The sequence below is a fragment of the Chinchilla lanigera genome, unplaced genomic scaffold (assembly GCF_000276665.1).
Source record: "Chinchilla lanigera isolate Chin_1 unplaced genomic scaffold, ChiLan1.0 scaffold00022, whole genome shotgun sequence".
Taxonomy (NCBI): domain Eukaryota; kingdom Metazoa; phylum Chordata; class Mammalia; order Rodentia; family Chinchillidae; genus Chinchilla; species Chinchilla lanigera.
This window is the reverse complement of record NW_004955423.1, coordinates 23,372,249-23,395,022: the sequence shown is the minus strand read 5'-3', so window position 1 is coordinate 23,395,022 and position 22,774 is coordinate 23,372,249. Positions and strand designations below refer to the sequence as shown.

At 47.4% G+C, this 22,774-nt stretch overlaps 3 protein-coding genes across 5 annotated transcripts in view; all 3 read right to left on the bottom strand.

Annotated features, from left to right (window-relative positions):
• LOC106148544 overlaps window positions 1-20,502 on the bottom strand; it is a 28,707-nt gene extending 8,205 nt beyond the window's left edge. The window contains exons 1-3 of one of the 3 annotated variants that reach the window (XM_013514460.1): window positions 19,979-20,502; window positions 19,198-19,804; window positions 15,707-16,906 (exon numbers count right to left, since the gene is read on the bottom strand). In XM_013514460.1, coding sequence (XP_013369914.1) covers window positions 16,861-16,906; window positions 19,198-19,804; window positions 19,979-20,042 — 717 coding nt within the window. In that variant the 5' untranslated portion in view covers window positions 20,043-20,502 and the 3' untranslated portion in view covers window positions 15,707-16,860. Of the gene's footprint in view, window positions 1-15,706; window positions 16,907-18,172; window positions 19,805-19,978 lie in introns of those variants that run through there. The other 2 variants (XM_013514461.1, XM_013514459.1) reach the window with 2 other exon arrangements.
• Wls (wntless Wnt ligand secretion mediator) overlaps window positions 1-20,622 on the bottom strand; it is a 90,908-nt gene extending 70,286 nt beyond the window's left edge. The window contains exon 1 of the mRNA XM_005385271.2: window positions 20,517-20,622. Within this exon, the coding sequence (XP_005385328.1) occupies window positions 20,517-20,622 (106 nt within the window). The remainder of the gene's footprint in view (window positions 1-20,516) is intronic.
• On the bottom strand, window positions 20,618-21,136 carry LOC106148545 (coiled-coil domain-containing protein 71-like). The gene is made up of 2 exons (XM_013514462.1): window positions 20,971-21,136; window positions 20,618-20,883 (listed from the first exon to the last, which is right to left on the bottom strand). Exons 1-2 carry the CDS (start codon window positions 21,119-21,121, stop codon window positions 20,648-20,650), a joined length of 387 nt encoding a protein of 128 aa, XP_013369916.1. The 5' UTR covers window positions 21,122-21,136; the 3' UTR covers window positions 20,618-20,647.
• Window positions 21,137-22,774: the final 1,638 nt, after the last annotated feature.

Sequence of the window (22,774 nt, the reverse complement as noted above, 5' to 3'; positions counted from 1 at the left end):
GATGCAGCAAAGGGATAGGCCAGGGCTACACTCAAACTTCCTTTTTGGAAATCCAACCAAACCATAAATTTGTAGGGCCTGTCCTGAAAAAATTAAACTCTTACAAAGTCAAGCTACCTAGGAGAACACACAACCTCCCTTGTCCAAGAGTGGTACTAAAAGAATAACAAGTTTGCCCTGACAGGTTCAAAAACAACAAAAAACTATCCTGATCCGTTTTTCCTTATTAAATCTAAGTAACACTTAAGAGAAATTTTCCTATCTCTTCATCTCCAGGGAGCTCAAAGCATTTACAGTCTCATTACTTTACCTAATGCCCATTAAGTGGGCACCAAAGATCATTATCCTCCTTTGATTTCTAAGAAAGAACTACAGAGAGCTTAACCAAGTTGCCCAAGGTCTCTTGGTGAGTTGAGGCATTTGGATCTCCATTTAGCACTTGTTCTGAGGATTTAGTGCAAAGTGACTGAATGTGGTTCAATTGACCAAAAGTCCCAAATCGTAAGGATCTCTTTCCTATTTCTCTCCACTGATAAAATTTCCATCATCTAAGCATAAACTGCCTACCATGGACAGCCAGGTCAGTGCAGGCCTCATACTCTACCTGACTTGGCTTTAGACTCGCTGTTAACAGATTCCTTAATCAAGGGAAGTTGATTCTGCCTGGCTGCCTCTGGGAAAATTTTAACCCCTCGATTAGCTATTGCACAGTTGGTTTAACTCAGACCAGACAGTAGACAAAATAGTAGTGGTTTTAAAAAGTGTCTCCTCCATTCTGATGACAAAGGAGGCATGGTTAACGAAGTTCCCTTTGTCTCCAAGCTCCATTCTGAGAGAGAGACAGAAAGGGCTTTGCTCCCCTCTTTTTTGATTTCTGAGTCTTTCTCTATTTGTCCTTCACCCACACAATCTGTTCACAGCCCACCAAGACAATCCAGCCAGTCTGTGGAGAGTTCCTAAAACATTTATGTGAAAGCAGACAGGACGAGCGAGACCTTATCTCCACAAAGGACGATGGGACATTCGGCAGAAGAGTTCACAAAGAGCAATACAGACAGAGGTCCTAGGCTGAATGGCTTTGCCCACAATGGCTAATACAATCACGGTCCTTATAGGGACTTGGCAGCCTTCTGGTCAACTTCCAGCCACCTCCAGGTTTTGGCTCTTAAACTCCATCGCTTTTCTAAAGAAAATCAACAAGTTAACCAAGTCCACACGGTGCTTTCAGGATCTTTTAGTTTTTCTAGAACTTTAAATTAAAAACAGTGAGTTAGACAAAGCATCTAGTTCACATTCAACCAACTTACGAAGAGGAGATGACGCCTGTTAAACACTTGGCACACGGCCCAGTGCACACCAAGCGCTCAGAGACTATCACTTAATATTTTTATCACATTCCATGTTGTTTTATTTATATTTTACACATGTTCTGACTGCTTACCTAGGGCAGTTCTACTTTATAGGTACATGGTACACTTTGCAGATCGGTGCTTCCTATACACTATCTTCACTGAGGCTATAGATCTCCAGGCTGTAGACAGTAAAGGCAAACTCTGGTCTTTGAGTAGACAAGGGGTAGATTCTCTGATTATGGCTCAGTGATTTCACATCCAGCGCTATCTTCTCATAACTCCACCAACGAGAAGATTACTGAGCCCTGAAGCTCTTGTTAGTCTCCAGAACGCAGTAGAGTGCTAAGGCGTGCCTTAAGTTTCCTCTCAAATAAGTTTCCTATTTGTAGATAATAAAAGACACTGAGGATACAGTGTGGAGCCCTTAAAAAAGAAGAAAAGAAAGAAGTGGGCAAAGCAAAACTTTGACACGCCTCTGGCTTGATCTGCCACAGGAAAGCAGCAAGGGCCACTTGGCACATACAGTAAAGGCAGGGAGGATTGGAGGACACATTAAAGAGGCACGTCCTACTAGAGACTTTTGTACTCTTTGTCATGGTTTTTCCTACTAATGTATTATTCCATGAACAGCTTGGATGAAGGGGAATCTTGTCCCAGATTATGCAGGGCAAGCTGTGCTTCAAATGATCACCTCATACTTTAATAAAGGTTCACATCAAGTCCTAATTACTCAAAAATAACTTTTTATCTGATCTAAGACATGTTTAGAACTCTTCGTCTGTTACATTTAACTTAGCCCTTAACAACAATGGTCTTCTTTTATTTTATTTTGGTTTTCTTTTATTTAATTTTGTCTTTCTAACCCAATTTCAGCTGCCTGACTGCTGCAGCCCACAGGGAGCCAGGTTCCAGACCTGCAGCGACATGTCCGGGCTCATGGCATAGCCTCCTGGATGTCCTAAAGAAACCTCTAAGAGTCATTGTGGCCTCAAGTGAAATTTCCCAACCCTCCCCATAGCCACTGCTCTGCCTGGGCAGTCATTAAAGTGTCCCTTCCGCCTCCGAGAATCTCGTTTCAGCTGCTGGGATATCATGTTGCCATCCGTGTCACACAGATATCCAGCCCAGAAGAAGCACATGTTGCATGAGCTTTATTTCAAAGCAGGCAGTCTGGCCGAGTTCCAGGAATTGTCACGAATGCTCCTCACCAGATGTCTGGTGCTCAGTAGTGGGCCCTGAACACACAGGTGTGCACACACACAGATACACACACACACACACATACAGCCCACCTCAGATACTGCTCTCATTATAGGAGCTGTGCCCAACACAGACCGGCTCCATACCCAATTTTATTTTTAACTGTTGCGGAAGACTTAATTCTATCCGTACAATGTCGTACAGTTGTGGCTTCCACTAGGGAACCTTCACAGGGAAGACACAGGAAATAAATGAGTCTCTTTGGGTGGCAAGAGACAGAAAACTGCTCAAAGACGCTTGAGCAAAAATTAGTCAAACAATTAGTAAGGGGAACAGAAAGTGCCTGAGGCCAAGCAGTCTTCTAGTGAGTTCCTTGAGAAATCAAATTATGTTGACATGTGTTGCTTTTCTCTGTCATTGAATCCTACCTTACGTTTTACTAGCTTCTTTCTCAGGCTTCATTGGAAAGACTCCAGAAGTTCCAAGCTCATAGCCTCTGAAGTTCAAATTCAGTAAGAAAAAGGGAGAGGACATCTCTTCCTGGTAGTCTCCCCACAAGTCTGGGAATTCACTGATTAGATAAACTTGACTTGGTCACACGCCGCCCACTGTGGTCAGAGGCAAAGCATCGCTACAGTCACGTGGACTGAGAGGGGAAAGAAATTTCCAAAGGACATTTGGGGTCCTACTACTAAAAAATAATAGTGTGATGCTGTGCAGCCTCTCCAAAAAAACCAGTCATCATTCTCCCAATAAATCCTAATCTCTGAGAAACTATATTACTGGAATGCTCAATTTTGAAAATAGGACATTATAGGAAAAAAAAAAAAACACCAAGCATATCACCAAATAAAAGAGGCTTACCCTTACAGTCAGTCAAAGGAATGTAAACTAAAACAAAGTTATTTTTGGTGCATTGGCAAAAATTTAAAAAAATCTTAAAGAATACTCAGTGCTGGCCAAGCTGGAGGGAGATAAGACACTCCCAGACATGGCTGGTGGGTTGACCATCAAAATCTATAATGATATAAAATTCACAGATGTGAAATTGATTAGAAAATAAGTAGGGAAGTAAGAATTTATCTACAAGGAATGTTTTCCCAATTTTTTTTTTTTTTTAAATAATAGCTCCCAAATGGGCTACATTGTGAAAGTCCAAGAAAAAGAGATTGAGTAATTTAATTATAACATTCTTTCTATGGGATATCATAGCAACACTGAAAATGGCTTTTCAAAATATGTCTTGGCATGGCTTGAATAAGAAGGGATACCACAGAAGAATTAGTACTGTGAATGGCCATACTGTAGCATCCCTCACCAGCTAAACCTAATAAATTTGCTTCAACCATATCTCCAAAGTGCTTCCTGATTCCTCTGCTAAAGTTTTCCCAAGATTCCAAAGACCTAGATTCTGCCAAGAGAAAAAGCAAAACACCTGGGCCCTTCGGCACCCCACAAGCTGTTGAATGGTTATGTAGAGCTGGGCATGGTGGCACATGCCTGAAATCCCAGCCACTCAAGAGGGTGAGGCAGGAGAATAACAAGTTTGAGGCAAGGAGAGTGACTTAGTGAGACTTTCCAAAAAAAAAAAAAAAAAACGAAAAGGGATAGGGATAGAGCTCAGCATTGCCTGGTTTCAATGTGTTACATGGAGGAAGGTAAAGTAACCACAGATCGCATTTATTGTCCTAGCAGAGCACTCAAAAAGTAGTGCTTGGCTGATACACAGCTTTAATCTCTCAGGTCTCCAACTTCTTCCCACTATAACAAATCTACGGCCACAACATACCACACACAAAGCTATTCTCCATCTTGGTCTCCATAACTTCAAAATGTAAATATCCTAGGTGGACTGGCCTATCTTCTAGTGGTGTTGGTAAGATCAAATGAGACGCTTTCTACAAAAGTGCTTTGAAGGAAGATAAAAGCACTACCCAAGTGAGGCGTCGGGAATATCAAACGCATCACCCCGATTTAGCGTGCACTCAATGGAGCTCAGAGTTCCTGGCCAGCCTTTGGCTGCTCCACAGCCTCCTGGAGCTCTCCCCATGTTTGGTTCTTTTCCTACAATCACTTCTGAAAACCAGATGTTTGCTTGCAGAGTTTCCTTGCAGAAAAGGACAGGCCCCCCTCTAACCCTCAGACGCACCAAAGAGTGATTATAAAAGCATGATGGTTCCAGATGGTGGAACCTAGGTACGTAAATAATGGGGAGCCCCACAGATAATCCAAAACGAAGACAGACACGCCCGCAACAGACTGCGGCCCTAAAATGGGAAAGTATAGAGCTGAACAGTACAGGGCTGATGGTGTTCATGTCATTTCACTCAAGCCAGGACAGTTAGAAATCCTGGAAGACAGAAACTTCTCAAAGGAGTACACAGTAGTCCTCTTAGCAATATGTCCTAGCGCTCTAAATGTCTTCTCAAAGGAAATCATTGCTAAAAAACAGAAAAAGTTGTTGCTTAGAAAGCTAGGCCTCTCTCCCATGCATTGATGTAGTGTTTCTTCTGCAGCCTTCTCCTTTTAAAGATTGTTAAAAATTTTAAATAAAGCATGGGATGGGTCCGTGAGGTCTGCAATGCCCTTCTTTTCCAGTCCCCACCCGAGTTACATCCCTCCCTTGAGGATATTTACAGTCCCCCATGACACACGCTCTGTACCTTCTCGGTTCAAGGAAAACACACCTACAGCATTTCAAATTAACTACTGACCCTTACTCTCCCACTATAAACAAACCCTTTTCACAATCTCAATTGCATTGTGTCCACATTGATTAAAGCTGGAGGCCCAGTGACCGCATGTGGTGTTAACTTCTCCCATGCACCAACAGCATTCCGCCTTTCTACTCAATTACCCCCTTTGGTGCCAGAGGCTCGCTACCCAATGAACACACACAATGGGCTTCTGCTTCATTACACTAACCAACAGCAGGATGGAAACAAGCAGAAGAGGAATAAACAAGCTAATTTATCATGGGGACAGAGCAAGCTTTCACCCGTCTCCCCATGGAAAGCGCCAGCGGTTCACGGGAATAGCAGTAGTCTGAGGGTGATGTTTATGATCTTAAGGATGGCCGACAAAGCCACCACAGAAGGTCGCCGATGAAAGAATTCTGCAGCTTAGTAGGTGTGAACACATGCACACAAAAATCGTGGGCTGAAAACTCAAAGGACCTGCAGAAAACCTACTCAATCGTTATTTCGGGACACGTAACCCCGGGCTTTGGAGCATGCAGATGGACACCCTGGTAATTTGGCCCAAGTGTTCAGCCTTACTGCGGGGCCCCTCATTCATCTCTGGCGAGGTGGTCAGGAGGGACCCAGCCTCTTTGTGAGAAGGATCTGCTTGCCCTCTTCATTAGGCAGGGGCACAGCGGTTGATTAAATTAACAACTTTGGAGGGCTTCGCTCCCAGCTCCCAGACATTAGCACCATCATCCAGAACAAATTAAAAGTCTCACAGCAATTAAGCAGATTTTGGAAATGAATTTCCCATGGTTCAGTGGCTCAACAGCAGTCTCGAGTTAAGTAGTAGAGAAGAGCTTAGGAGGAAGAGCGGAGGCCCTGGCTGCTGAACTTCCAAAGTGAGCCTCCCCTGGTGGACCGGGTAGAGACAATAGGCTCCTGAGACTCTGCTAAGCGAGGCTGTTGCATTTCTTGTACATAAAAGTGGAAATATCCAATCAAAGGTGAAGGGAATATGTTTTTAAAATTATTGTAATACAATGGTGGCTTTCAAAAGGATTTCTTTTGTTCTATTTTCTTTGTTGTTGATTCCTCTGGTATCACTGTGTTCTTGTTCAAAAATATAAGTGGATACTGCAAGGGACAAAAATACCCATATATCATCCCTTGCTTTTAAACTGAAACAAGCAGTCTTCCTGATTCAGGCATTGGGACTGAGGACAGCTGGCAGAGACCTCTGCTGCTGGCCTCCAACGTCGCTGGCCGTGCACCTCCAAGAACTGCCTCCTGGGTGAAGAGTACCATTAGTAAGGAATTATTTCCTGTTGCTAAATGTTTCCTGTTTGCCAGGCACAGTACTGAGGTCTTCTCGTGGACTCTGGCATCGAACCGTCCAGAGATAACCACCATGACTCCTCCTTTTCCTTCTTAGGAGATGAGGGCTCTCGAGTGCTGTGACTCAGCATCTGCTCCAGGCTGCTTGACAGCCGGTGCTAGAGCCAGGGTTTGCATCTAGTGCTTCTGCCCCCAAATGCTTGCTTACATTCAGAACAGCAAACACCGCTTTCCCCTAGGTTTATCCACTTGAGCAGTGATGGTCCATGGAGGAAGGGGAATGCCCCTCCTCTGAAGGGCGCCAACCTTGGAAAGAATGAACTATACCTGGGCGGCACAGGAGTCTCACTGGGGAGTCCGGGCTCTGTGTGGCTTTCTCTGGGCTTTTGCTTCTTCCCTGTCAGCTCATGCGTGTGAGCTCCTTACACTGTTTCTGCCCTGCACCTCTGCCTGGCTCTACTCTCGGGTCCACTCTGGCTGCAGGCACACACTCTGCACAGCCTCTGGGAACCCGGAGGAGCGTGTGGGCTCGTCCCCACCCACCAGACTGCACAGCTAGCACGACGGAATGCAGAGGTGGTTATTTGCATGAATTACATTCTCTTGTCCAGGGCGTTTATAAAAGTTGACATCACAAATATACTATTGGTCTCGAAGAACAACTGTAAATAAATCTGCAAAATTCTTAGCAGGGAAATCTAGAAAGACAGGCATTTCATCTTTAAGAATTGAGACTAAAACGATGGCGTCTTCTAAAGGAAGTCCCTTAAAACAGTCCTCAGGGAGCAAGAGACAGACATTAAATTCATAAAGACAATGAATCACAAAATGTGCATCATCGTTCAACACTGCCATTTGAATATTCAAAATTTGGAAATCCCTGCATCGTGTGTGTCTTCCTTTCCTCCCCCTATACTCGGCCAACTGGACGAACAACTGGCCACAGTGAATTTTCTGCATTTATGGCCAAGTTAAGATCAAAGAATACAGACCAGAGACACAGCAACGATCAGCCGAGCAGTGGCAGAAGGAGTAATTCCTGTACAAGTGGTTAGGAGACTTGGTCCAAATGTTATGTGGTCACTAAGCCTTCTCTGGGCCTTAGTTTCCATAATGTAATAGAAGATCCCCTTCCAGCTCCGAAAAATTGTATGATTGTTGTAATCGTAAGTATGCATACCATGAAGGTGCTACCATCTCCAAGTGAAGAATAAGAACCCTCTTCTCATTGAAATTATGAGACTAATGTAACATTGCAAAATTCAGGGCAGACCTTAAAGTATTTCTGCTTCCTCTGCAACAGATTCGAAATACAAAGCATTTATTTGTGCCTTTATCCCGCATATGTTAATAGGTACCGATACCGCACTGGTCTGTGGTAACAACCACAGCTATAGGGAAGCAAAGTAGACCATCTTTTTTCTCAGGTAGCTATAGGTTTATAGGGGGTATATGTTTATGTGCTTTTTTGTTTATAATTTTTGATGATACACCACTATAATTTAGCTAGTGTTTCAATAGTTAATATTTTACTAGCAAAAGATCACTTTTTTCTCAAAGCTTGACTTTCAAAGGTCTTTGTCACACATTTTATATCCAGAAGGAAAAAAAACGTCCCAGTGGACCGTGACTCCAATTTCATAATGTAAAACAGAAGCACTGCTGGGGCTCACTGTGCAACATGCGCAGACGGAACAGATCTCCCCCACGTATGAGTGATATTAAAAGTCCTGCTACCTTGGGTTTATATGTGCTAGAAATAATCCATGTACACTGGCCCAGAATTCAAAAAGGAAAACACTTAAAATTCAAATTAAACCTTGTGAAAATTACTGCCAGCTAAACCAAAACAGTAAATTTATCAGTTGAAGTTAACCACGTATGTGAATAACATGCTTCCTACACTATTGATTAGCATAGCATAGATCATGCACAGTAGGAAGGCCATCAAGCAGGATTACTGGTGTGTGTGTGTGTGTGCGTGTGTGTGCATGCGGGCACACACATGCGCGTGCGTGGGTGCGCTAGAGATTGAACCCCAGGCCTCAGGTATGCTAGGCAAATGCTCTACTGCTGAGCTACATCTCAAGCACTTTTTCAATTTCATTTTGAGGCAGGGTTTTGCTAAGTTGCCCTAGCTGGCTGTGAACTTTCTGATTCTCCTGCCTCAGCCTCCGGAGCTGGGATTATTGGTGAGAACCACCACTCCTGGCTGGATTGCAGAGTTGCTCATTTTATTTTACTCATTCAAGGAGCAGAAATAACCTCTCCTGGGTCTAAAAAGACACAAAATGACTCATGCATATTTTTTTTTGTGGCAACTTTTAATACAGGCGACTGGCTTCCCTGTCCCGATTAATCTAACACCTCTGCACAGGTAAGCTCGAAAGTTATGCTTTCTCAGGCACAACCTCCCTGTGAAGTGGAATATTTTAGATGAGGAAACGTTTTTAGATGAGGCCCACAGCATTCCAGCTTGTCCGAGCTGCACCCTGTGGGCTTCCTGCGTCTTGCTTCTGTAAATGTTATGATAAAAAAAATATTTTTCAAAAGGAATTTTCCTACTTATCTAGGTTGATTATATTGTGTATTTTATAAGTGGCTCATGACAATTCCTCTTCGCTCAGTGAAGCCCAGGCCAGGCAACACGTTGGACACCCATGATAATGGTTTGTCAAGGTCACAAAGCAAGTCTGATACTAAGCAGATACAGCCAATCACTGCCACTGATAAAATAGCATTCCCTTAGTTGGAAATCTGATCACTTTGAATAGAAGGATTAGTATGTTTTTCAGTGAACAAAAACCATCATATGGAAAACTCCAGCTAATACTCTGGTGTTCTGTAGTGGTGTGATTTCCTAGGAATCCTGTGATTGCAGCGATTTCCCAGGAATCCTGTAATAGCAGTGATTTCCCAAGAGTCCTGTAACAATCAGCAGGTAAGCTTCAACATTCCAAAGCACCCTGCGGCATGTGAGGTTAAAGGCTCCCTGGACAGAGCTGGTGTAAATATTGTGCTCAAGTCCTCAACCAGAAAATGCCTGTCTCACGCCTGTACTAACCCTGGCTTTGTTAAGATCCCAAACTGTTCATGGTCCCTTCAACTACTCTTCCTTCCCCTTTTTGAAAAGTGGGTTCGGGGTAGGGGAAGAGGGACATGGAGGAATTCTTTTGATATCAGTAAAAACAGAAACAATGCTAATTAAAAGCTGACCTTGGTGCCCTTTTAGTTTAAAAATCCCAAATTAAAAATTATTCTGCTGCAAGTTTTTTTGCCCGGTCGTCTAGAAACATCTGGTGTTCTGTGTGGGTGCAAAGACCACGCAGGAATTTAACGGAGCACGCTCACAGACCTGTGTTTTCAGGGGCGGGGCAATCAGTAACAAGACATCTAAGGGCCCCAGCTGCCTGACCCCAAGTGCTTCTGGAGAAGCTGATCTTTCTAAGTACAGACGTGTTCTATAAATGAAGGCCAGGCCCACCGGTGCCGTCCGCTGAAAGCCGCAGCACAGATCTTATCTACAACTTCTTAAGACAGGCATGCAGGGGCAAATGCCGGAGGAGCCTGGTTCCTTCGAGCCAGAACTAGCTGCTCCTAGAACAGAGAAAGAAAGGAATGTGGGCCTGTCTCTTCCACACTAGAGGCATTCCACTCTGGGGCGAGCCATAGCTTAAAGGAGAGCAGATAAAACACGCAGAAGCAGAGGAAAAGGATCTGCACCCCCAAAGACCAAGTCTGCCTGGGGAGAGGGCTGGAATGAACACCGTGGAACCCGATTGTTCGGTGGTTGATGACCTAAATGCACACTTAAGAGGCTTAAACAGCAAGGTTCACCTCAGCTGCAGGAGCTGGTGCAGAGAAAGCAGTGCCTTGTGACTGCTCAGGTTTCAACAGAAAGGAAAACGGGGAGGAATTCACGGTAAGATGCTGGCATCTTTCAAATCACCAGAAAAAAAACAAGGCTGGCGTTCTCAAGATTTGAAGCCCAGTTTTGGCAATGTGAATTTCCTTGCAATTAGCTTTGGAGTGAAAAAATGGTAATGACAGAGGAGGAGGTGACTTTATGGCTTCTTTTGTATATAGATGCCCCCCCAAATATGGGGCCTCGTGACCTCTCCCCCTTGAACCTCCAGGCATTGGGGTTATGCTGGCCACAAAGCTCCTCCACGTCAAGGGAGCCTCTGAGTGAGTCTTCAAACTAAACACAGAGGCTGCGCTTTGGGTCGGATTGGGTAAGGACCATACTGCCTGTTGTTTGTGTGTTTGTTTTAAAAGAGTTTGAATTTACAATATTTCCCCAAGCATGAAGAAGGGAATGCACCACACCCTTAGCAAGCTAGGAGGGAATTCAGGTTTGTTTGTTGTCTCTAACGTCCATCTATCTAAACTCACGTAGGACAGAAAGACTCTGCCTGTAATACTGTTGCTCCATAAATGATTAGCTAAATTTACTAAGAATGTAGAACGGCAAGAGGAAGGCAGTTACTACGACCCTCTTTCCAGGGACTGACAACCAAGTCCATCAAGCGGTAAGAAGCACAAGTTGGGAACTCTCTGCACGTAACTCTGTGACTGCCCGAGACAGAAGTCCCACGACCTTCACGGCGAAACTCAGAAAGAAATAAACCTTTGGAGCACTGACTGGATCAAGGCAGGGCACTGAGCCCAAGCCAGGGCGTGGGGAATGGAGTGGCCTCCTCTCCTGAGGCTGGGATTCCTGCTGGACTGAGGCAGAGTGGGAGGGGCTCCGTGGCCCCTTCATCTTTACAACCTAGTGCTGCCAAGGTCCGTAGCCCAGGGGCAGCCAGCATCAAATTAGCCTGTAAAGTGCAGCCGCCTCCAGAGCAGGGGCTTCTGGGTACTCGCAACCTCGGAATCCTGCACATTCTCATTGTCGTTAGACTTTGAATCCATTTCTTGTCTCGGTCCTCATGTGACCCCAGTCCTGGGTCCTTCGGTCACCAGTGAGTTTCTCTGGTGAACTGTCCCACCTGAAAAGTGGGGACATGGACAGTGGCCTGAGTAAGCTTTACGGCAACTATGTGCAAAGCAAAAAATAACAGATCAAAGCAAAAGCATGAGGGTTTCTCTTGGGGGTGAAGTGTGTACGCATCCGGAGAATGAGCTAGACTTGGGTTATTTATTAGTCCTCTGTAACAGTATTAGTGTTCAGCATTGAAGGAAGGCTCATAAGGAGATGTTCGGATACAACACAGCATGCGATAGGAAAGTAAGGTACCTTCCCTGGACTTGCAAGCTCAGACCTAGTGATGCTTTGGGTCATTCCTGTTCCTTCCACCTCCGTAGATGCATGAATCTGAAAGGAACCCAGGGAAGGAAAAGAATGGAAAATAAGTGATGTAGGATCTACAGGGACGGACAGAGAAAAAGCACAAGAGACAGACATGGAGCTAAGCAGGTTCTGTCAATGAAAAGTCCTTTGGAAATCGCATCTCTCGCGCGCCTAGTTCACTGAGACACCCCAGCAGATGCAAGCCCTTGAGAGAGTGGACCGCAGGGATATTTAATCCTTGCAGCCATCGAGCGTTGGTGCCTCCAAATCACGGAGTCCACACCTTGCCTGGGTGTCCCAGCAAGACTGTCCCCACCAACGAATGCTCCTTGGACACCACAAGCTCCCTGAGGGCGGAGCCAGGATTCAGGAGCGGTTAACTGGCCCCAGTCAGCTCCCCTGGGCTTGGCCTTATTAATCCAGGGCTTGAAGGGGAAAAAAAAAAAAAACAACACACAGAGTCAACCACTTCTAGACCAATTACCTCCTTTCTAAAGAAAAATCATAATGCCTTGCCAAAACAAATGTAGTAACTTGGTCTTTCCTTTCAATTACCTCTGCTTTCTTGGAGAAGTATATCTATGGGTAAGCCCCTGAGCTAACCCAGGGAATAAACCAGAAACTTAAGAAGGCCTTATAATTTGTGTGGGCTAAGGGGAAGAATAAGAAAAAGCAAAAAAGAAAAGAACACCACTTTGCCAAGGGTTATTAAGAGAACGCAAGAGGATGGAAAACGAGGGAGCAGAACATTGCACTTGAAGGCCCAGGATCGAAGCGGCCCTTGTAAGTGGAAGTGCTCGCTCCCTTGGGGCAGGATAGGGCATCAGACCTGGGTTTTAGGGCCGGGGATATAGTTCAGTGGCACAAGCGCCTGCCTAGCAAGCACAAGGTCCCAAGTTCGATTCCCAGTACCAAAAAAAAAAAAACAAAAACAACCAAACAAACAGACAGAGAACTAGGTTTTAGAAAGGCAAGCCGTGTCCTGAAAGATGTTTGCAGATGCCTTACTTTTCCTTCCCGAGCTCTTACCCTGCTCCGGTCTCCCCTTTCCCCTCTGCCGCTCTGCTCAGGACCTAAGCACGCTAAGGCTAAGAGTGATTCTCCGGGCCATTTTCTGTTAGAGCCCTCAGCCACCCTCTCCTGCGTGCAGTACCTTCTGTGGCAGGAGGGGGCCTGTACTGCCCCCAGGAGCATGGCAGCGAGCACCCGTCCGCCCTTAGGATCCGGGGTTATTATGTGTCAGGAGTTGAGATCAGCGCTCAGGACATAGCTAAGCTAATGATCAGTAATCGCAGGGCTGCTGGGTTAAGGGAAGTCACAGAAGCACAGCTGAGCTTTCATCGCCTGTTTAAACTGTGCAGCATTAGTTTCATCGCGCTCACCCCTTTGTTCCCCACGGAAATGGAAGGGACAATGGCCTTAGGCTTAGGTGCAAGGCTTAGGATTCCACCAAGGATCACGGCTGACTCCTTTGCCCTCTGCTCGCCGCCTCTGTCACTTCACAAGAGTCCCTTACAGAAGCCCGAGATGCGTCTGAAAATTTGAGACAGGAGCCGCGACTGCCCCTCAGCATTTTATGAGCACCGAGTGAGGCAATACACGGACACGCCACAGAGTCACCCAACATACCCTCAAAGAGCATCTGTCCTAGAGCCCCCTCTGACTCCTGGCCAGATGTCCATCCGCTTTTGGTCCCTGCTACGGTTGGATGAGGGATGGGGTGCAGAGGATGGTCCGGTGTAGGGAGGCGGCAGCAAAGCCTAAAGACCACCATCCACGATGCGGGTTCCCGCTTTCTGTAACCTATCTATCTTTTTCCATGAGCCCCCTCAGGAAAAGGGAAAGTTTTGGCTTCTTTGAGAATTTCAGTGCCGCAGCCGTCCCTGTCCACTCCCATCCTTATCAGGTACTTTGTCCCCAGAACTGGGGCCGTGTGACTCCCCAGGCCCCCACCACAGAACTCAAGGATGGGATTCCAGTGGCCAAGCCGCACTTGTTTTGTGTCTTAATGTTCTGCCCGCCGTTCCCTGTCGGAGGTTCTAGCAAGATCGAGGGCAGCAGATCTTTCAGTAGAGAAAACCCATCAGCGTCCTCCCCACCCCCAAACATAAACTGCACAGAAATGTTGTCCAAAGGCCAAAACTCACGGTGTCTGCATAGCGACCCCTGTAGATGGGAATGCTGACACTATTGTGCGTGGAGGTGGACATACACAGGTGTGGTCGCTCCTTCACGGGAGGGACCTGGGCTCTCTAGGCAAGAGGCTTCTCCTTTAACTGCTCTTCATCACAGCCAATCCACAGTTTCTAAAACCCTCTCCAGCCTCAGCGGACTCCTTTGAGAAAATCCAGCCTTACTATATCACTATACAAATATGTTAAAACCACTAGCTTGGAAGATGGGATCAAGGAACCTTCCTCAGGGTAGCAGAATCTCAAACACTTCCCAGCTAATGAGCTTGTCTGCTCAGACACTAGGTGATTCACACACTCGGGACCAGTTAGAACTTGTGGGGAATTGGCTGGACGAGCATCTGCGCCTTCAAGGTACCTCCCCTAGCCTCGGCAGGGGAGGCTTTGGTTTTGGTCTGCACAGATGGGCTCCATTACGGCATACTGAATGTTTGCTCCTTGCATTTATAACCTGATGATGCAAAGCAGGAAACTGGTTCCAGTTTCAGTGATTCTCATTGTCTCTCTGCTTTCAAATCATTTCTGTTCAGTCTAAAAGTCAAAATCTGGGGAGAAGAGGGGGCACCCCCCAGTGGCTGATGGTGACGTCAGACTGGAGTTGAGAACCACCTTTCACCTCAACTAAACTAGGTAACCTTAAGCAATTTTACTAGATCTTTGTGCACCGTGGTTTATTGACATTGTAAAATGGGCATAAAAATGCCAGTCTGACAAGGCTCTTTGTATAATCATCTAGATATTATTGGATTATCTGGCAAATAATGCAAATTTAAGGCATGTTAGACATTATATTACTTTATCCACATATTTATTGCAAGATGAAATATTAACATAAGATTTGATGGTCTAATTAGCAAGGTATCTAATTTCACGTGTTCTTGAATTCCAAGTAAATAAATGAAAATTACCTTGGTGCTAGAAAGTAACATGAGAAATCTTTTGCTGGTAAACTTGGATTAAGGAGGGCTTGTCTCTGCAAGGTATGGTGGTACACACTTGGAATCCCAGCCCTGAGAGAGGCTGAGGCAGGAGGATCACAAGTTTGAGAATTGCCTGGGCAATTTAGCAAGACTATATCTCAAAATAAAATGTAAAAGGGGCTAGGGATGTATCTCTGTAATCAAGTGCTCTGATTTTAATTACCAATTCTGTCCAAAGGAGGGGGGCTCCTTTAGTTGGTTCACCTCTAAGTCTCCTCTGTACCAACTCCCTGGGCACCATGTAGCTCTATCAATCCCAAGCACACAGTAGGCCCAGATAAATACAAATTAGGTAACTGGCACAAAAGCCCTTTATACAATCTCAGCAGATTCCAAGTCTCCACAGAAATACCTTTAATGAGGAAAACAAGGTAAGAATCTTTCCTCAGTCTATACAGATTTTTGTTTTTTTAATATAAAGACCAAGTTATTATAAAGTGTCAATGATGCCAGATGTGGTGGTGCAGGCCTATAACCCTAGGAGGCTGAGGGAGGAGGATCTCTGTCAGCTAGAGGCCAACCTGGGTTACATAGTAAGTTCAAGCCCAGCCTGAATTACATGGCAGCCCCTACCTCAAAACAAACAAAACAAAACATGCCTGGGACCAAGGATATAGCTCAATGGCACAGCGCCTGCCTGGCAAGCATGAGGTCATGAGTTCGATTCCTGATACCGGAAAAAAACAAAACAAAACAAAACAAAACAAAAAAACCCAAACATGTCCAGAAGGTTTTAAATCTAGACATGATTTTCAGGCAGGGAAACTGAAGCTCTCTCAAAGCTACAGATAATCCTGTTCTCCAAAGAAATGTTTCCCATTTTTGCTAGGGAAAAGGGAAAGTTCTAGTAGAAGGTTCGATAGGCTGCACTAAAAGAACAATCAGAGGAGCAAGCGATCAGACATTAGATTGTTGCCACAAGCATGATATCCTTGCGCTAAGCAAGTAGATAGCTCAGCTTTTTAAAAGTCAAATAATGTTGTTTCAGTTTGTAAAACAAAATCACCTGTCATTAAGAGTTGAATGTGCGAGGTCACACAGGACTTCTACAAACCACATTAGATAACAGAGAGAAAAAAAATGGTCTGGTTTAGTTTGACACAAAATTTTACAAAATGAGACAGAGTCAAATACTGAAAATCATGGATTAACATCAACCAAAAACCAATTAACTAATCTATTTCTAGATTCTCACCGGACAGCCAAACATTGCAGGATTTCACATATTGTATCACCGATATGTTAAAATACATACAACAAGCTTAAATGGAGCATACTGGGGAACAAACACACACTCTGCACAAACTGTAATTTTACTTCATTTCTCAAAATTCTGCAACTTTCAAATAAACAGCAGCAGAAACAACAGCTGATCTGAAGGACCCAAAAGCAAGACCATCACTAGCTGTACGTAACAATAGTAGCAGATACAATGTGCGCTGTTTCTCTGAAGGTGGATAAATCCATGGACCATTTCAAGAAAGGTTAGACTACGTGTGTGTATATGTTTGTCTTACTTACAGTACATTCTCAGCATTGAAAAAGAGGCCACTCGTGTGCGCTTTTGAAAGAAACAGCTAGCATTCCTGAAGAAATCACAATGGAGGGGTTGTTGATACGTGTTGGGAATATGCTCACTTATGGGTACACTCCATGCAACAATTTTCTCTTCCTCTCATCCTGATCTTCACACCCGTAATAGTTTCAGAACAGGCGAGGAAAATGACCTGCTTTTTCAACCATTATATCCCCCAGATGTGACTAATTTGAAGCTGAGAAAATTGCTCGTAATAGGCCAGGGATGGAAGTTCAAGATTTTCAGTCTGCTGTCGTCTTGGTGCAGGCTGCAGCTGCCTCTTCCGAACTAAATTCACCAAACATGAAATCAAAGGAGAATGATTTTTAAATTTTTCTGCGTGCTTATTTTTAAGAAGGATAAAGATTAAGCTATATCTTTGGAAAATTTATTCCTTTCCTTCAGGGGTTCTTAAATTTTAAAACGAATGCTAAATACTAAAGAAGCTAGCCACTTAAGAAGCTTTCTGTGTCTAGAAGGAAACAATCAGATGCCTGATTTTATAGTGGCTCTAAGTTTGTTGTTTTGTTTTTTTTTTTTACAAAAGCATGATATAAATCACTGAATTTATACTCCAAGTTGTCTTATATTAACTTCCAGAGCCTTTTTTTTGCCAAATCCCATGAAAGGTTTAGCAGCAAGAAAGACAAACACAAACAAATAATCAAACTTGATAAGGAGACTGTGGGGGTGAGGAAGGACTTAAGCTGGCTGTACCAAAACTCCAACTTTCCCATTTGCTTTTATGGCTGACATTTTTCACACCAATTCCAGAAAGCACAGCCACATACCAATCCAGATACCTTGTAAAACAGTGCTACAAGGATTACACAACTGGAACTGAAAGAGACTTTAAACTCATTCCCCCACCAGCAAGGACACAAGCCCATGTGTTGAGAGCCTTCAGGGCTCCTGGCCTGTCACAGTCTTCTGGGGTGGTGGCTGTGGGTTTTCATGTGGGGGAATTCTGCGTGGGGTGCTTAAACCCTCCCGGTCAGGAGCTTTGCAGCCTGGATCCTCCCTTCTTAATCCGCCATGTCTCCTTCCATGACAGGCAGCCGTGAGTAGGAAGGACCATGGCCCTTTTGGCATGCACTTCTCCTTCTCTGCCTTGGCCTCCTGCAGATGTACTGGGGAGACACCTCACCCCGCACATTGGGCCCCTTGTGCAGCAGCAGCATTGGGCAGTGAGTTCTGTTCCACCTTGGGGGAGAAGATGTGTTGGTTCTTAAACTTCATCTTGACTTTCTGGGTCATAAATTCTTCTTCCCACTACCTATCCCACGTTGCTGAAGTTCTATTCTTTGTTTAGTTTCATTTACTTGCCAAGGTAGGGAGGAAGTTGGGTGGGAGAGCCTATCACTTACCTTTGGTTAAGATTCCTTTCCCAGGCTGGGCGTGGTGGCACACGCCTGTAATCCCAGCACTCAGGAGGCTGAGGCAGGAAGATTGCTGTGAGTTCGAGACCAGCCTGGGCTACAAAGTGAGCTCAAGGCCAACTTGAACTGCATAGCGAGACCCTGTCTCAAAAAGACAAAAAAAAAAAAAAAAAAGATTCCTTTCCCATATTTGGGTCTTATAGCATACCTAATTCCTAGGTTTTTTTAAGAGGCAAAAAATTACTCTCCAGTAGGAAGCTGAAAGGCTAAGGCACTATTCATCACGGGCTCGTTCTAGTGTGTCCAGTTTCAGAACTAGCAAGAGAGGAGGGGAAAGGTGAGGAGTAAACTCATACCATACAACAATTTTACCCCGAGGAATAGTACACACAGATATTTTCCTTCCCCAAAGAAAGTTGGACCTGAAGCAGTTTATTCACGAAGAGGACCTGCCATCCACGGTGAGGTTGTCTGCTATGCTCACTAAGTTCTATGGGAAAACAATCCACTACTCTACATACCCCACACAAGCTCTGCTGTGAACAAACAGCTCTTCTGCAGCTACAGCACCTCCAGGGTCCAGCAGCCCATCACAGGGCTCCTTGGACCTCCTCCTAGGCAGTAGTAAGATTCCAGAAATCCTGCTCCTTCCAGAAGCGCCCTAGGAAGCTCCAGCGAGGTTAAAGGGCTCTCCAAACCCAGGAGATCAGCTTCAGCAAAAGAAAACGCAGTGCACACCAAGAAACTATGTGTAATGGCTCACTGCTTGTGCAAAAACCTCAAAGAGGATGAAGGTCAGACAGGGATAATAGGCCAATTTAATTCTGAAAGCACAAGGTGCAAGAAATTTTAATTATGGTCTGCCACTGAAATCACACAAGATCCAATGGCATCTAACTGCAACTGCTCACCAAGAGGTGTAATTGTAACCGCTGCATAATCACCGAGGGTGAGGGCGCAGAGGGCTGCCCTGGGCTCCCAGCAGAGAAGGTATTAAAAGCCTCGAAAAATCCAATACAGGGAAACATGGAGATTGTGCGGAGCCAAACAGGCTTTCAGCACACAAAAGCCAAACCGGGGTGCGTGCGTGTGTGTGTGTATGTGTGTGTGTGTGTGTGTGTGTGTGTACGCGCGCACGCGCCGGCGTGTGCACCGAGGGTGAAGGTTCCAGAAATAACAAGGCGAAGCTGTTTGGCCCACCTTGAGGACAGGCGCGAGAAAACTCTGCGCTCTTCCTGCTTCGCGGACACGAGCCCACAGAAAGGCGCGATCTCCCGCGGAAACCGCACTCTTCCTGAAGCTTCTCGCACTCTCCTTTGTCTAAAACAATTAGCTCGGATGTTACGGTGATTTCCAGGGCCAGGCTGTCCGTAACGTTGTTCCCCCATCAGACCCAAGTCTGCAGGCAAAACGCCCGGCATGCAGCCCGAGTCGCCCACGCCGGTGCAGCCCGAGGGGACGCGCGCGGGACCCCGTCCGCCGCCTCCACTGCGCAAAGTTTGCCGGGCCTGGAAGGAGGCGCCGAGCCTTCCCTCCGCGCCGCTCGAAGCTGGCGCTGAAGTTCGTGCCGGGATGTCCCAAACGCGCAGGCGGGGAGGGGACGCGAGCGTGGGACCCGAGAAGGACGCGTGGAGGTGGGGCGGCGGCGGGGGAGGCAGGTTTCCCGCGCGGACTGTGCCGAGCCTGTGAGCTCCGAGGTCCCGGAGTGCGCGCCGCTGGGGGTCTCCCAGGGTGGGCGCCGTCACCCCAGACTCGGAGCTGTCACCTGCGGGAGACCAAGGGCTCCAGACTCGCCGGCTCCAGGGCTCTAAGAAGTGGGGGCGGGGACAGCAGGCCTAAGAAACACCTTTTTTTGGTGGGGGGACGCTCTTCTCTTCCAGCTCCCCAACTCCGCGGGGTGCCAAGGACCCTCACACCCTCCCTGCCCGCGCCACCTCCAACCCGCAGCTAAGATTCGTGCACCGCGGTCCCCCGTGGGCACCTGAGAGGGCGCGAAGGCTGGGACCCCAAATGCAAGCGTCACCCCAGCAGGGACATTCGCGCATGCAGAGCCCCGGGTGCGCGCCGGGCGCAGCTCCCCGACTCTCCCGTTGTTCTCCTAAAGTGGACTCCGCTGCCCTCCGGGAGCTGAAGGGAAGCGAACCCGGAGAAAAAGGGGGGCGGGAAAAAAGCGAAGCGGGGGGGGGGGGGGGGGGGGCGATCAACTTCGCAGCGCAGCGAGTCCTCGGCGACCGCCGCCAGGCCTCAGATCCCCACCCGCCACCCCCTCCGGCCTTTCAAGTGGATACTGAAACTAGGCCAAAACTTTTCCCCTCCTTTTCTCTCGGCCACTAGACTGGATTGTGTCCCACGGAGCCCCATGGAGCTCTGCTTTCTTAAGCACAATAGCCGGACTAATTAGATCATAGAAGCGAGGCAGTGATACTGTAACAACTCGCCCAAGAGGCCAGGGGGAAGGGGCCGGGGACGCGGCGAGAGCGAGCGAGAGGAAGGGGAAAGTTTTCGGCTCCCGCACTCACCGATCAAGCCGCCCACCAGGAAGGCGACGACCTGGAACGCCAGCAGGATCCCGCCGACCACGCAGAGCTTCTTGGTGCTCATGTTCTCTATGATTGCCCCCGCCATCTCCGCGCGCGGGCCCCCTTGCCTTTTATTTTATTTTAATTTTCCCCTTTTCCTCTTGCAATAAACGCTCCAGGGCGTGTTTTCCGCTCCTCCCGCGCGCCCCGCTCCGCGCCTCCGCGCCCCTAGCAGGGCGCCGCCGCAAAACTTCCCGGTGCGCGAGCGCGGCGAGGACGGGGCCGGCCCGGGCGCCAGCCGCTCCGCTCGATCCGCTCGCGCCGGTGCCCGGAGCTGTGATTGTGGCCGCTCCGCCGCCTGTGGACGCTGCAAGGAGCAGGGAAGCGGATCACATGACGCCGCCTCCCTCCCTTTCTTCCTCCCTCCCTCGCGCTTTCTCCCTCCCTCCCTAACCTCGCTCCCCGCCTCTGCCCCTCGCCCGCCCGCAGGGTGGGGAGCGCGGCCCGGTCGGGCCTGCAGCCTGCGCGCCCCGGCCGGTGACCTTCGGGTGCGAGGTTGAGGTGGCGTTGCCCAGTGGGTTCCCCGGGCCCAGCCTCGCCAACATCTCCTTTCCGGGCACCCTGAGTGCGAGGTTTCTTTTCCAGACCGCCTGGAGACCTTTCACTCACCCTTTGACTTTGGAAAACGTTCCCCACCTCCAACGGGTAGAACTCTTTAGGAAACAGGAGGAGGATTTTTGAAAGGAAACCAGTAGGTGCTGAGACGCTGCGCAGCGGTGAGGCACGAAGTCCCCCCGCGCTTCCCTCGGCGAGGTCCGGGTCTCGGCCTCCGGAGCTCAGCGGGGCGCAAACCCAGCTGTCCCTGTGTGCGCCCCTGGAGGGACGTCGCTCCCTACTCCAGCCCCTGGGCGTTCAGGCCTTGACTCTGGCTCTTGCTTTAAAATTTTTCTTTCAAAAAAGGGTTCTACTCCCATCACAATTCTAAACTTGAGTGGGACCTCAAATCGTCCGAAAATCTCCTCTCGGTTTCCCACACCGCCTCCAGGCAGTATCTATGGAAACCCTGTGTGGACACTGTCACCTCCTGTTCTGCGGACCTGTGTGTGCACACTTGTCCCCACCACTGAGCTGTAAATCCCTAGGGATAGAGACCCAGCGTATCCCTCGCGGCGTCCCACCCCGTGTGTCCTGGAACCCTTTCTCTACAGGGATCCTGCATGACTTTAGGAGACAAATAAACAAATGATCGTGAAAGCAAGCCGAAGCCTTTTGCATTTCAAAGGCCTGCAGGGCTCGGTTGGTTTAGACGGTACACATATTAAGTTGCAGTAACGTTTGTCGGCTCTTTGTGAAGATTGATTCGTACATAGCTGCGGGGGACAGCGGTGGGTGGGGTGAAGGTCTTAGGAGATTCCCTGTTACCAAGCCTAAATTCCTGGGCCTGATTTTTTCGGTATTTCCCAAACTCGGCCAGTACAATTTATTACCCAAGGGGTTTGATAATCCCTGTCCCCAACACACAGGGCCCACTCTTGCACACAGGGCCCACCCTTGCACACAGACCTTGAACAGCCCCTTACTCCCCCCCACCCCCTGCCAAGGAACTGTCCTGTGCTCCAGAGACCCCGGAGACAGATAGCCTGCACTTCATAGAGGGATCCTCTCTGTCCGTCTTTGAGTTCACACACCTCAAGGCCGCGGGTTCTCGGTATATCAAACCCTAGCCTCTTGGCCCCTGCAGTTCTTAACAGTTCTGGGGCCCGCTTGCTGTGTGTTCACCCCGCCCCTCAATCCTCTATCCCGCAGAACCCTGAACATGGTCTAGGCTTCTTTCCTAAGCACCGGAGGACAGCAAAATGGCAAAGCTCCTGTCCCCGTCCAGAGGCGCCCGGTCTAGTGGGTGTACAGTGGACCAGGGTTGAGTGCGTGTACTTTGGACACCAGGTACTCTCAGAAGGGGGAACACATTTTGTGTTATCTCAGCAAGCTGCTCACTTCCACCCGTTTGAATAATCATGACGTTTCTGAGTCAAAGCTTCTCTTTTTCAAGCAGATTTTTAAAGAAAAGGTTGGAAGGGCTGCAAATGTAGCTCAGTGGTAGAGCGTGTACTTAGCATGAGGCCTGGGGTTTAAGTCCTAGCGCGCATGCTCACAAACACACACACACATACGGCTGATGGAATTCAATGTATTTACTGTCCTTTCTACACTACATTTCAGCAAGAGAAAAGCCTAACAAACTTACTTAACCAGGATGA